General features: G+C 38.5%; 1 protein-coding gene across 1 annotated transcript in view; it reads left to right on the forward strand.

Moving 5' to 3' along the window:
- Window positions 1–14,488, forward strand: part of TMEFF1 (transmembrane protein with EGF like and two follistatin like domains 1) — a 136,295-nt gene that overhangs the window by 50,945 nt on the left and 70,862 nt on the right. The window contains exon 2 of the mRNA XM_072152824.1: window positions 7,309–7,421. Coding sequence (XP_072008925.1) covers window positions 7,309–7,421 — 113 coding nt within the window. The remainder of the gene's footprint in view (window positions 1–7,308; window positions 7,422–14,488) is intronic.

Raw genomic sequence — 14,488 nt, forward strand, 5'->3', positions numbered from 1 at the left:
ATCTGTAGTTTTGCATGGTAGATGCCCTTTCATGCTTATTGCATATCCATATCTCAGCTATTCTGTGCATTGTGGGAGATGTAGGGAGCTGTAGTACCATGATTGTGGGGCTTCTAGCAGTCAAACCTCTATTGGCCGCACAATTATTCTTTACCAGAAGAAATACCCCTCATGTGCATTGGCATTTACAGGCAAACCTGATTTTCAGGGTTAAATTTTCTTTGCTAGCAAATGCAATCAGTTGGTTACAGCTCATTGGAGAACTCCTGTGATTGTGCCCTTCATGCGCCAGCTGTGTGGCCTAATTGGCAGAGACCTGGCAATCACAAAATCAGCATAAACAAACAAAACAGAAATTATTTTTAAACATTTTCATAGAAATGCAAACTCTGTTGAATCGTGAAAAGAAATGATCATTATAGTCACATTTTACACTTTCCCTCCAGCAATCGCTGTGCTGGCATCATCACCTTTCCTCATTGCCTCTATGTTTAGTACAGTATGTGCATTGTTTCCTATTCCTAGAAATGGGTTTGGGGTAATGCACTCAGAGCAGCCCTGGATCTGTTACTTGTAATACCTTTCTGCTGATCGCCTACCAGCACCCCATTGTTTTGTTGCTTTGGCCTGCTGCCAGATTTCATTCTTGTGAGTTATAAGCTGATTTTAATTGACATGGGCTTTTTCTTCTGTGGACATCAAGGTTTCCGTATGCCCCGTTTCTAGCATATAATAGCAACGATGGATCCAGGTTTATATTCATATCAGTAGTTCAATGCATAGGTATTGATTAATTTTCGACAGCTTAAAGGACCACCATTTTCTCGGTGGTACTCTGACCTATACACTTGTTACCTGCAGCTGATAAATGTGCTTATTTTGCTTATTCTGTGGTCTCCTTCTGAGCCAGAAAATAAGGTTATAAAAATATTTAAATGAGCCGGAGGGGCTCAGGGTCCCGTCGGCCAAGCGCCTCCTGGCTCCTCTGATACATAATTTATGCACGCTCCCCGATCCCAGCACTCTCTGCGGCCAGTCACATGCGTATCAGCCAGTGATGTCACCCAGCTGTCTGGCCGCAGAGAGGGTTGGCAGGGGTGCATGACAATAAAGCAGGGGACGTGCATAAATTAGGTATCAGATGAGCCAAGAAGTGTTCGGACGACGATACCCTAAGTGCTCATTTGAATATTTTTATAACCTTATTTTCTGGCTCTGGCGGAGGCCCCAGAAGAAGCTAAAAAAGGCTCAGTCATCCCCTGCAGGTAACAAGGGAACGTTATAGGACAGTCTACCAAAATGGTGGTAGATGTCCTTTAAAGGAAAATTTAGTTTAGGAATTAAATGCTACTATATTGTGTTTCACATAGAAATCTTGGTTTATGAGTTCTGAACGATATATTAATATAGAACTGAATAAAATCTAGAGTAACATGAGTGAAATGAGTGTGTACTGTGTGAATGTGTAACGGTGGGATGATGATGGAATGACAAATAAAACTTTGATAAAGAAACACACATATATATGTATATATAATTATAACTATAATTGTCTCAAAGCATTTATGTCGGCTCGCACATACAACTAATTCAAATTCGGGTTACATACTGTATTTAGTCCTGGCGGTATGAAGGTTCCATTACCTCCTCCCAACACTTATTTTATCTATTATTCATGAGAAATCTGGACCAAGCAAAAAGAGAAGACTAAATATTGGACCTGATGAAGGGAGCAGTCTGCCCCCGAAATGCGTTGTCCATTGTTTTACCATATTGAGAATAAAATGCTGTGAAAACAGAGCAGCGCAATATCGGCCTGTTTTTTTCTGCCTTCACTCACTCCATCTGTAATAAACTTGTTGAGGTAAAGGCATGTTGTAAACCTTGCCAAATCAAAAATAAGTTATCAATGTAATACTTGTAAAATATGATCTGGGGTATGAGAGATATGTATTTGCTTCTAGGACAGCTGCAATTTGACTAGCTATCAAGGCCAATATTAAATATTCAAAGTTAAAAACAATGTTAAGATGAGTTCAGTGCGCTCCATTACAGATGAGCGAATCATCAAAGATTCAATTCGTAGGAGCTTTGTGAAATTTTTCAAAAGTGCAATTCCAAAACTATTTGGTCTGATCCAATGTTGTCAAGTTATGCTTGAAATTGGTATATAATCCCTTCCAGTCCTATAAAACACAATTTTTTCATAAAGACCTCCTATTTTTTTTGTTCACATTTTATGAATTTTGGCAATTTACATCCCCCTTAAATGAGCGGATACGACAGTGGTATCTAGCCGCCATTTTAAAAGATTTTTCATAACTATTGAAAATAAATTGACTCTATGTACATTATACTATATATAACATTTATATAATATTACATATCTAGCTAATGTATTACTACATTAGTTACAGTATATAAAGCATTCTGTTTTAAATTCTGTCTTAAGCATGAGTGTCCTGACAGAGTGCAATGTAATGTCAGAAAGAATATTGAGGCTGTCAATAATGGTCTAAGCTGCTTCTAAGGTCTGTTGTGTGGGTATCAAGAGTGGTGAAAAGTTGTCGAGGTCCTTGAGAGCAACACATTTAATTCTTCTAATGGCTGCACATCCTTTCTGTAACCTCTGTACCTCTTTCTTCTGACAAGAACTTAGGGCACACCCTATTCTTTCATTATATGTTTTTCTTGCATCCCACAGCCTCTCATCTTTCAACAAAAGCCCAGACCTTTAAAGGTTCTGGGTCAAGTCTCACATTCTGTTTAAGAGCAGAGAAATAGAATTTACTAAGATTATGCCTAATTTGCCTTACAGCAAAGTTTGACTTTAAAAATAAAAAAGATGAGATAAAACTCTCTAACAGATACTATGTAGTAGTGCAGTAGAACTAGTATAATGTGAAAGCTAAAAAGGCAAGAGAATAATCAAATTCTGTCCAGGCAGTGAAAAGTAATGAAGGGAATTCTGTAAGGCAAAGTAACAGAAATAGAAGAAATATGAAGGTTTTTCTGACTCTAAAAAAGGGATTTTATATGGAGACGTTTGGGGGTTGTTGTAAATCTCTAAATAAGGTATAAGGGTGGATTGTGGTCTGATGTGACCCTTTATTACCAAAAGCATTGAGCTACTGCAGAGAGAATGGAGTTATTCCTTATCTCATATGTGGCCACCTGCATCTAAATACAGTAAATACAGATGATTGTTGGCCTTTTGGCAGCCAGACCCACAGTTTTACAAGGGAATAGATCCGAGCTGCAGGTACCTGGCTCAGACACTACACAGCAGTGTTCTCTGGGTTGCTTTTGTTGATGGAGTAAACCACAATGATCTATCTGTGTAGGTGCTGGGTATTGGGCCTATTGGTTATTGGGTTGGTCTTACTCTTTATTAATCACTTAGTACATTATGAATACAACAATTTGCAAGTTTAGAAAAGGTTTGACATGCTATACAGCCCAGTGCTCCACATGTCCAGGAGTCACACTGTTGAGGAGACATGCTTTATAACATTTCTTAGTTTGTATTTTAACGGAACGCTTATATTTTATGCTACAATGACAACCAAACTCATTACGTTTATGTCAACACACATCCCATGTCTTCAGCACATAGTCCAGTGATTTGTGAATAATTAAACATTTAATCCAGTAAACGGCAGGACACAATACAGAACAATTTCTCTGGTGGCCACAGGCTGTCAGGTAGAGTCTTCATCCTGTCTTATCATTGAATACATGTAAACATTGGATAGATGTTGGTTGACAGTGACAGCTGTGCAGTCTAGGGAGTTTTGGCTTCATCGCTGGCCTCTGCCATACAGTGCAGATGGACAAGTAAATGAAAATTTCAGGGAAATGTTATAAGACTGAAGCATATTAACTACAATGTAACTATATGATTAGTAACCAGGAATCCTGGGGTTATTTAACCCCTTAATAACCAGGACTGAAAAGGCCTTAATGACCACAGCATTTTATAAATAACCCATACTTAATGGTTTAAGGGCCATAACTCCTTTTTTTTCAATGATACTTTAAACATTTTTGCAGGTTTTTTGTGACACATAAGACTTTTTAAAATTTTACAAATGTTTTTTTTTGGCAGCTTCAAAAATTTCGGAAATTTCTATTATATTTTTTTATTTTAAAATTAACTCAGATGACCATTATTAATTTTCTAGTGTGTGACAGTCATTTTGATACATAACATGTATAGTCTTGGACCAATGGGTCAACTGTGTCAATGCTTTTTAAAGTGTAGCTGGTCATTTTTGTAAACTTTTATTGGGAAATATTTATGTTTATTTGAAAATATTTATTAATATTCCGTGTGTGTGTAAGTTTTACTTTATATATGAGATAATAAAAGGCTTTAGGGGGCCATATTTGCAGGTTTTAAAATATTTTTTATTTATTTTTTCTTACTAGTTTTTTTTATCTATAGGACCTCCTGTGGGGGCAGATGTCTAGGGCAGAGCTCTACTAGGCCCAGCGGCTCTGCTTTACGCTTTCAGACCAGTGATCACATGACCGCTGGCAGTAGTGCAGTCCTGCTTTTACTGCTTAGTGCTACTTTTTGCTATGCAGTGAAGAAAAGAGATGGCAGAAGCGGTAATAAACCACTTCTACCTTTTCCTTAGGGAAAGACAGCCAAAGACTGATAAACTGCAGCAGCATCGAAACTTTCACTAGTAGTCAACCCTTCTGTTTGTGGAAAACATGCAACTATATCAGTTTGAGGTATAACACAAAGGGAAACATAATTTAAATCTCAAGATAAAACAAAATGTACCTGCGCCAAACACTCTAACAAGTGATAAAAAATGTGGTATTTTGGGGTCTAGATGGTAATTTGCTATTAAATATAAGTGGATACCTGGTGATGGTGGAAACCGAACCTCCTGGTCTGAAGTGGATACAGTCCCTTTTGGTGCTGGAATCCGGAAATATGGTAAAGTCCACGATTATGGTTGTCCAGAGGGTTTTCTTTCCACAGGTAATCCAAACTGGATGTTCATAGACTTGAGGATCGCTAGTGTTTGCACGTGGAGTAGAGCCCCGGCCGGTGGCTACTGCTCCATACACAGTTCTGATTGCAATCCGTGTGGTGACGTCACCCGGTACGGTAAGTCCAGAAAGACAAAACTTCTTCCTACGCGTTTCAAAGGCTGCTGCCTTCTTCCTCAGGGAATTTGTGTCACTGTGCATATAGTGTGTTTATATAGCGATCGCCTGTCTATGTAAGTATTTTTTTTTTTTTTTTTTTGGGATACTTACATAGACAGGCGATCGCTATATAAACACACTATATGCACAGTGACACAAATTCCCTGAGGAAGAAGGCAGCAGCCTTTGAAACGCGTAGGAAGAAGTTTTGTCTTTCTGGACTTACCGTACCGGGTGACGTCACCACACGGATTGCAATCAGAACTGTGTATGGAGCAGTAGCCACCGGCCGGGGCTCTACTCCACGTGCAAACACTAGCGATCCTCAAGTCTATGAACATCCAGTTTGGATTACCTGTGGAAAGAAAACCCTCTGGACAACCATAATCGTGGACTTTACCATATTTCCGGATTCCAGCACCAAAAGGGACTGTATCCACTTCAGACCAGGAGGTTCGGTTTCCACCATCACCAGGTATCCACTTATATTTAATAGCAAATTACCATCTAGACCCCAAAATACCACATTTTTTATCACTTGTTAGAGTGTTTGGCGCAGGTACATTTTGTTTTATCTTGTTTTTAGTAGCTCCACTAGTTGGATCTATACTCAAGTTGGGGTGCAGGTCACCACCTTTGTTACCAGCGACTTCAGCCTATTGCCCAGTGTTTGCGCTGACTCATTTCTGTTATTTTTTCATAATTTAAATCTCCTGATCTAGAAAACAAATATCACCTATGTCATTTATAATGTCTTCATAAGTGGCAAAGTGACATCTGGGCTAACTCAAGAACCAAGGTCTGGGTGTAACAGGTAAACCCCCCCCCACCCCCCCCAACCCATGCTCTCAGAACGATTTGCTGATGTTGTGAGAGATTCTAGATTAAAATGTAGCATGCTGAAAGTAATAGTATCTGATGTTTGATGGTAGAGGCTAATTGTAAACACATAGTGGTGCTGACGTTTTTCATTTATCCTGTGTAATTTACCTTCCATTGGAAATAATTAGAAACACATCAAAGCAATCAATTGGCACAGCTGTGTCATAATTGCTGCTAATTCACTTAGAGATATGTATCTTAGGCACATAAGCTCCCACATGTAGCAGTGTTCCACATAACATTACAAGGCAGATACAGTACATTCATATTTTTACACTCCTCTTCTAATATTATTATGTGCGTATGTAATCTGTCTATCAATCTTTTTGTCTATCCTCTCGGATTTAACATAATGAGGCACACATACCTTTGTTTTGGCTTTTGCTCCTGTCAAAACAAAGGTACATGTGCCCCAATGAGATGGTAAAATGAGCTAGGTTCTGTATATTTTCTATACGCTACACAACACCTTCCAACTTCTGATGGCGATAGGTCAGCTTTTATGGGGGTACTACTATTTGTTGTATAGCACAGACCAAGCAATCCCAACGATTTTTGCTTGTCTGAGGACTAAAAGGCCCAGTTGACACGGGATACATATATTAATCTTTATCTCTTTGTACCAGAGATGATTAAAGTAATATAGTTTGGAGGATTCTCTTCACTTCAGTTAGGCTGCGTTCACATGCTGCGTATAAACGATAGGAGGGCCTGTGTTCAGTGAAGAGATCTCATACACCAGTAAACCACACTGCAGAAACTCCAGCTACAATCCTTGAATATAAACACATTTTCACAGTCCTGCCTCTACTATTATCATACACAAAGGAGAGGTTAAACAACTCTCCAGACAAAGACTATTATTGAACATTTAATGCTACTGTATCCTGTATGAGCTAAACATCCTGGATCCCAAGATTTTCCATGCTATACAACACTATGAAAACTGTAAACTCCAGAGAAAGATTTGTCTTGTAGATGATAAAACAGCTCAAATAATTCCTAGGTGGAGTCACAACACTAGCATATGATTGGAACCACCAGCAATGGATTAGACAAATAGAAAAATGTTGTATATTGTACATGTGTTACATATTTTCAGCTATGAAATAGAGTACACTTTAAAGTTTTGTGTTGGGACTACATAATTAATTTATTTAAAGTTTTTTAAATAGTAATTGATATTGGATTGTAATATTCTCAAAAGTCATAACATAATTACTATTAACCTGGTGCCTGTCCCTTTTTATATGACAGAGCTGAGTATGAGGGAGTCTGAAGTACGACGAGTCTGTGATGAAACAACCTGTAAATATGGAGGAGTGTGCAAAGAAGATGGCGATATTGTGAAATGTGCCTGCCAGTTTCAGGTAAAACACCCTCTACCATCAAGAACCTAAAGAGTACATAAGAGTGTAGAAATGTCTGCGGTATGAATTCTAATATGTTTTCTGTTTTTCATGGCATGCATCTTTCTTTGTTAAAGAATTAATAAACTTGTAACAGAATTGCATAAATCAGCGGTGCAGATGATCATAGTAAACTGTCTAATATAGTTTATTTAGAAAACTACTCCCTGCTTTCCTTCTTTTTCCCATTACATTCTTCCTCTTTTTAACCCTTAACGATGCGTCACGTCTTATTATGTTACGCATTGGGTGCGGCTGATTGAAGAGGGTTCACGGCTTGAGCCCTCTCCATAGCACTCGTGATGGTGGTGTAACGTTATCAGGGAGCAGGCGATCACAAAGACTCTAGGCTGTCTTGTTATACACTATCTATTACAATGTGCGATTTTCACATTGTAATAGATGATGTGGAAAATCCCCATATGCTGCCATACTGTAGTAGTATGTAGTATATGGTAGGAGCAATCAGACAACCTAGGGTTAAAGTACCCTAGGGGTCTGAAAAAAATTCTTAAAAAAAAAAATGCTAAAAAAAACATAAAAATTCAAATCACCCCCCTTTACCTATAACTATTATAAATAACAACTACAAATCATAAACATGTTATGTATCGCCGCATCCCAAAATGTCCGATCTATCAAAATATAATAACGGTTAATCCCGGCGTTTAACCCTGTAATGCAAAATAACGCCCAAAGTTGAAAAATGCCACTTTTTGCCATTAGAAAAAGATAAAAAAATTCAGTACAAAGTAATCAAAAATTCCAAAAGTCCAAAAAATTGTAGCATTGAAAACGTCATCAATAACTTAAAAATTACACCACACACAGCTAAAGAATGAAAAAGTTATAAGTGCCAGAAGATGGCAAAATTAATTTTTTTGTACAGGTTTACATTATCAAACCTATATGAATTTGATATTCCTGTGATTGTACCAACCCAAAGGATAAAGTAGACATGTCATTTTGGGGAGCACAGTAAAAGCCATAAAAGCCCACAAGAATATGACACAAATGCGTTTTACCCATTTCACTGCATTTGGATTTTTTTTCCAGCTTCCCAGTACACGGCATGGAAAATTAAATACCGTCATTATGAAGTGCAATTTGTAGTGTAGAAAACAAGCCCTCATACAGCTGTGTACATGGAAAAATAAAAAAGTTATGGATTTTTGATGGTGGGGAGTGAAAAAAAAGTTAAAACACAAAAATGAAAAAGGACCTGGTCGTTGAGGAGTTAAAAGAAATCTGTAATCAAAATCCAGCATGATAACTCAGGGACATTTGCTCATAAATCCAGGCACCATGACTGTGATAATCTTCTTATTTTTGTTATCCATGGGCTCCTTCTTTAAAAATCAACTTTTAGGTGCCACTTTCTCAAAACAACACTGCAGGATATTATTTTAATTTCTAAGTTCTATTTTGGCAATATTTTTTTTTAAAAAGCATATTTGGTATTGTTATAGTTCCAGTTATAGTTATTTGGTATAATAATACTCCTCACACTTGTGATGTAAAACAAGCAGTACAGAATTTTCTGCACCTGCTTTGTAATTGTTATGGAGAACCTTGGTCTTTTAATATTTTCATAAGAAATTAATCATTTAGAGTCAATTGTGATTAATACATTCATAATAGATTTTTTTTCTCTAGCCTTCAAATCTTTTAACCTATCCAGATGTCTGTAAAAAATTCAGCAGGTGCATAATTATAATAATCATAATTATTTGCTGATTTTCTGCCAACAGAAAAAAAAAATGTAGCTTGAGATTTTAAAAGACAGGCAATCTCATACTTGTCACATCTCTCATAAAAATAGGAAAAATACCACACATTAGAATAAGAATTCCCAAACCAACTGCATACTGCAAGTATTAAAAAAATATTTATCAGTTATAGTTCTAAAACAAAATCTATAAAATTCTTCTAAAAAAATCATCTAAATGCATTGTGCAAGACAGATTCTCACTAGATGTACATTTTGGTATAGAAACTGTGTGGGCCATGATACGGTCCATTCCAAGCTGCTTCACAAATTGGTGACAGAATAACGTCTTATAATAAAAAAACTTTTAAAGAGCCTTCTGCAGTTTAAGGTTTATATTAAAAAAAGCTATTTTTAATGCAGAAATAAATAGTACAGGCAATAATAGAAAAAAATATAACATTCTGTTATAGCATGCTCACATACTGGCTGCTGATGTTTACTCCTCTGACTAAGGGGAAGAACAGGATGACTTATCTCACTGTATGTGCATACAGTGAGATACATCTTAGTCCTCAATTGTAAGGACACATTGGGAATCTGTATCCTTGTAACGGAGGGCTTGAACTGAGAAGTGAACGTAGCCTTACTTCTTAACATCCAATCCTGAAAATAAAAATCACAGAACACATTAACATTTATGCTACAGGTTCTCTGCTCTCTTATTTCTAACCTTAGATTTCCATTTACACAGGATATCTTTTATAAAACAGCCTTTGTCATCAAAAATATTTCCTTGTGGAGCCACAGTTTTAACAGGCAAAAATCTAATGGGCTGGAACTTGTTTTATGGTCACCTATAATGTCTTTGAAAAACACCGCTTGTACTGCAGTAAATATACCAGATCATGTACAGCTTATGTACTGTACATCAGCAGCCTGAACTAAACATACTGTTGGATAGATGTATTACTTGTACTCAGTAGTGAACCTAGCCTCCCTGCTGCCTGAGGCAAACTATAGAAAGATGCCCCCCCCCCCCCCCATGGTTCAATAATTATAATGTGATGAAATTAAAAAACATTTGCGCCAATTTCTTTTGGACACAGTTTTTACTGATTTTACTGTACGCTCCAAATGACACCTTTAATTTATTCTTAGGATTGGTATGATCATTGGGATACCAAATTGATGTAGGTTTTATTATCTTTTAGATTTAAAAAAATGAAAACCTTTTGTACTTCTTGATTCTTAATTTTGCCCTATTCTGACACCAATAGCCTTTTCATACTTTGGTGTATAGACCTGTGTAAGGTGTTTATTGCAGGAAATGATGACCTTTTCATTGATACCATTTTTGGGACTGTACGACCTTTTGGTCACTTTTTATAAAAATGTTTGTGTTGCAAAATGGAAAAAAAGGTGGCGTTTTGGACATTTGGCCATCATTTTCCCATATGAGGTTATTCTGATAGATCGTGACCTATGGGACAGGATACCTAGCATGTTTATGATTTTATTTCTTTATTTTTATATCAATTATAGGCAAAAGGAGTGAATTACAATTTTTTTTACTTGTTTTATGCTTTACTTTCAGTGGGGAGAATAAATTAAGTTGGGAAGCAGAGAAGTCAATGGCATGTAAATGTATGGGGTCATTTTAGCAAGGGGGATGTGTAAATTTATTGAGGATTGGTGGATCCTTGGTTACTTATGCGTGACATGGTGTCTAGACCATATATGTCCCATGAGGGTGCATTCACGCATGGCATTTGCGATGCTTTTCTGAAATTAATGCATTTTTGTAATGAAAGGGATTTCAGCTAGAGAGCACATAGTACATTGCTATCAGGCAGAGCGCACATAGTACATTCCTATCAGGGAGAGCGCACATAGTACATTGCTATCAGGCAGAGCGCACATAGTACATTGCTATCAGGCAGAGCGCACATAGTACATTGCTATCAGACAGAGCGCACATAGTACATTGCTATCAGACAGAGTGCACAAAGTACATTGCTATCAGGCAGAGCGCACATAGTACATTGCTATCAGGCAGAGCGCACATAGTACATTGCTATCAGACAGAGCGCACATAGTACATTGCTATCAGACAGAGTGCACAAAGTACATTGCTATCAGGCAGAGCGCACATAGTACATCACTATTAGGCAGAGCGCACATAGTACATCACTATTAGGCAGAGCGCACATAGTATATCGCTATCAGGCAGAGCGTACATAGTACAGTACATCGCTATTAGGCAGAGCACACATAGTACATCGCTATCGGGCAGAGCATACATATTACATTGTTATCAGGCAGAGCAAATATATTACATCACTATTGGGCAGAGTGTACATATTACATTGTTATCCGGCAGAGCGTACACAGTACATCGCTATCAGGAAGAGCGCACATATTGTATCGCTATCAAGCAGAGCGCAAATAGTACACATTACATCATAGTGTATACATTACATCACATCATAGTGTATACGTTACATCACACTGTATACATTACATCACATCATAGTGTATACATTACATCACATCACAGTGTATATATTGCATCACATCAGGCACAGCACATATATAACACTATGTCCAAAAGTAATACAGACAATAGTGATAGACAAAAAGTGACAACAATAACCATGTGTAGAGCTAAATCTGGTGCAGTATAAATATCCACTTTTTATTGCTATTAAATATATGAAATCTGTATTGCATTTAACACTCCTCCTTGACTCAGACCTCACACATTCCCTCTTCCCCAATACCACTACACAAGTCTCATATACCCCCCCCCCCCCCGACACCATACTCACCTCTACCCCACTGACAACATACAAACACCATCATCCTCCCTGGCATCACACACACTCCCTATCCCCTACTGACTCCCCACACTTACCTCAGCTATAGATGTCTTCCCTCTTTGCTGTCTCTCTCATGGAAGTAACCATGTTGTGGGGGCGGGGCTTCATGATGTAGGGGCGGAGCTATGTCGGCTCTGCAGCTCTAAATCTGCAAGATGCCAAGGGGGAAGGCTGACAGCAGGGAAGAGGAACAAGTCCTCGCTGTCAGCAGATCCACGGCAGGCAGAGCAGAGGTGGTGCCCTAAAGCAGGCGTCTACCTCTGCAATAGCCCTTATTCAGGAAGAGTGTTATGCTGCTGGTGGGAGCTCTAATCCGAACAGGCAGCACAGTCAGCAGGCAGTGGCAGTGATTCTACACTGCGTTAATTTAAGGCAGCATGTCCTGGCTTACCAAGCTCATACAGTGTCCGACTCCTCTGTGATTCTGCCGCCCTCTATCGTCCACCAGGGGGCGCCACCCGAGGCAGGATTCTCAACTCTCCTCATTGGTTATGCGACCCTGCCTGTACTTGCTTTATCCACATTTATTGCCTTACTGTGACATATATATTTCCTTTATTTTATAGTGGAAAACTCTCTCTCTTAGATGACCCCTGTCAAGGCCCATTCCATCAGTTTTTCTGATGGTTTGCACATTGCATTAAGTGTAAATATTTGCATAGAGGCAGTTCCTGATATCAACAAAACTATTGGCACCCCTGCACATAACACCTTCCAAAGCTTTTATTAGATCCTATTTATAATATGAAGTCCCACAATTTGGTTTTCATTCCTGTTAGAGGACTACAGAATTTAAAAGATTTTATTATTTTCACCTGTTCATCCAGAGGAGCATATGCATGGTCAGACATTGATGTTGGTAGGAGAGCTTAATTTACAGCCTTTGTTCTTGCACATCCCAAGAGTGCTTGATGGGAATGAGGTCAAAACTCTCTGCAGTCCAGTCAAGTTCCTCCACAATCAAGCGATAGATTTCTTTACATAGTGTCCAACAATTGACATTGACAGTGCTATAAGTTTTTTTGGTGATATTGATGCCAAAGGTGAATTGGAGCTCTGTTGTCACAAAGCAAACAGAGTGCTAGCAACGTTAATGCTTTTCAAGGAGTCACTCGACTATGCAACACGGTGGTCAATAGTGGCACTTACAGTTGAAGTATTCTCATGGTGATCTGATGCAGACTCATTCCTGAAAACCAACAAGTTAACAAACTGTTTGTGGTTGTTTACCTAAATCTAGTATCCTAAGCATTCTCCATCTTAGTTCTTAACTGTTAGTGAACCAGAGCAGAGTTTGCAGGAGACAGATGGTTGTGGTGCAAATCAATCAAGGCTGCCAGGTAAAGGAATTCACTGGTGTTCAGACTAGCAGAAAGACAGAAACTAACAAACTGACACTATCAGCACAATCTCAGCCATGAATAGAGGATCACAAAGGCAAAGTATTGAGTTTCTCAACACACAGTTATGAACATTTTGGTGTGGCAAATGTGGGAATTCTGGAGGTGGAGTATATTAGGCTTGAGTCCTAGCTTTGTTGACCTTCAATCTATATTAGCATTGGGTATTGTTATTTGCATCATCGGCTATAGGAGTTGAGGATCCTCCCAATTTCATATGTAGTCACTTGTCCTGTCACTACTACCTTTTGGAGCAGCTCACAAGGATCCCATCCCAGCCTTAATCTAGTCAATTCATACATTAATCATTGCAAAATAATCTTTTCTTTATTATGTAAATGAGGCTAGCCACATGGTCAGAGGCAGTGATGCCCCCCTGTTCCCCCTCCCCTCTCCTCTCCCTGCTTATGTCTATGTGTAATGTACAGTAAAGCATTGCTTGTGTATGTGCTTTATCTGCTGACATGCTGCATCCTCCTAATACACAGAGACACAGACATCAGCTACACAAGTACCTGACATGTTCTACTATAACATGGCTGCCTGGAGCTGTTGTATCTCTCCTATACACACACAGGCTGCAGGGGGCGTGGCCAGCAGCAAGCACATGTAACAGCCATTACACCATTATACCTCACATCATTATACATCACAACATTGTAGAGGCTGTCAGTCATGCACTGGGAGTGTGGCTGTGCCTCCCACTCATGAATAAGCTGGACAGCTTGAATATGATGAGGACTCATTGGACATTTCACAGGTCATTTGCATACAGCTTTAGGACCTCATTGCTGGGGTTTACATGCATGTAGAGGGACAATGAAGTGATAGAGGTAATGCTTTCTAATGGCAGTTAGAAATATATTTAGTTTAGGGGGTTATTTTGCCTGACGGGTTCTCTTTAAATGGTTAAAGTTCCCTGCTTTTTTGACGCTAGGCAGTCGTTCTGTGAACGTCTTACGTTGTTATTCTGAACCTGGTTTACAAGAAAAGTACAGTTTTTTTTCCCATAAACTTGTTCTTCTCTACTTGTTTTTT

This window comes from Engystomops pustulosus, chromosome 5 (assembly GCF_040894005.1).
Source record: "Engystomops pustulosus chromosome 5, aEngPut4.maternal, whole genome shotgun sequence".
In the NCBI taxonomy this organism is placed as follows: Eukaryota; Metazoa; Chordata; class Amphibia; order Anura; family Leptodactylidae; genus Engystomops; species Engystomops pustulosus.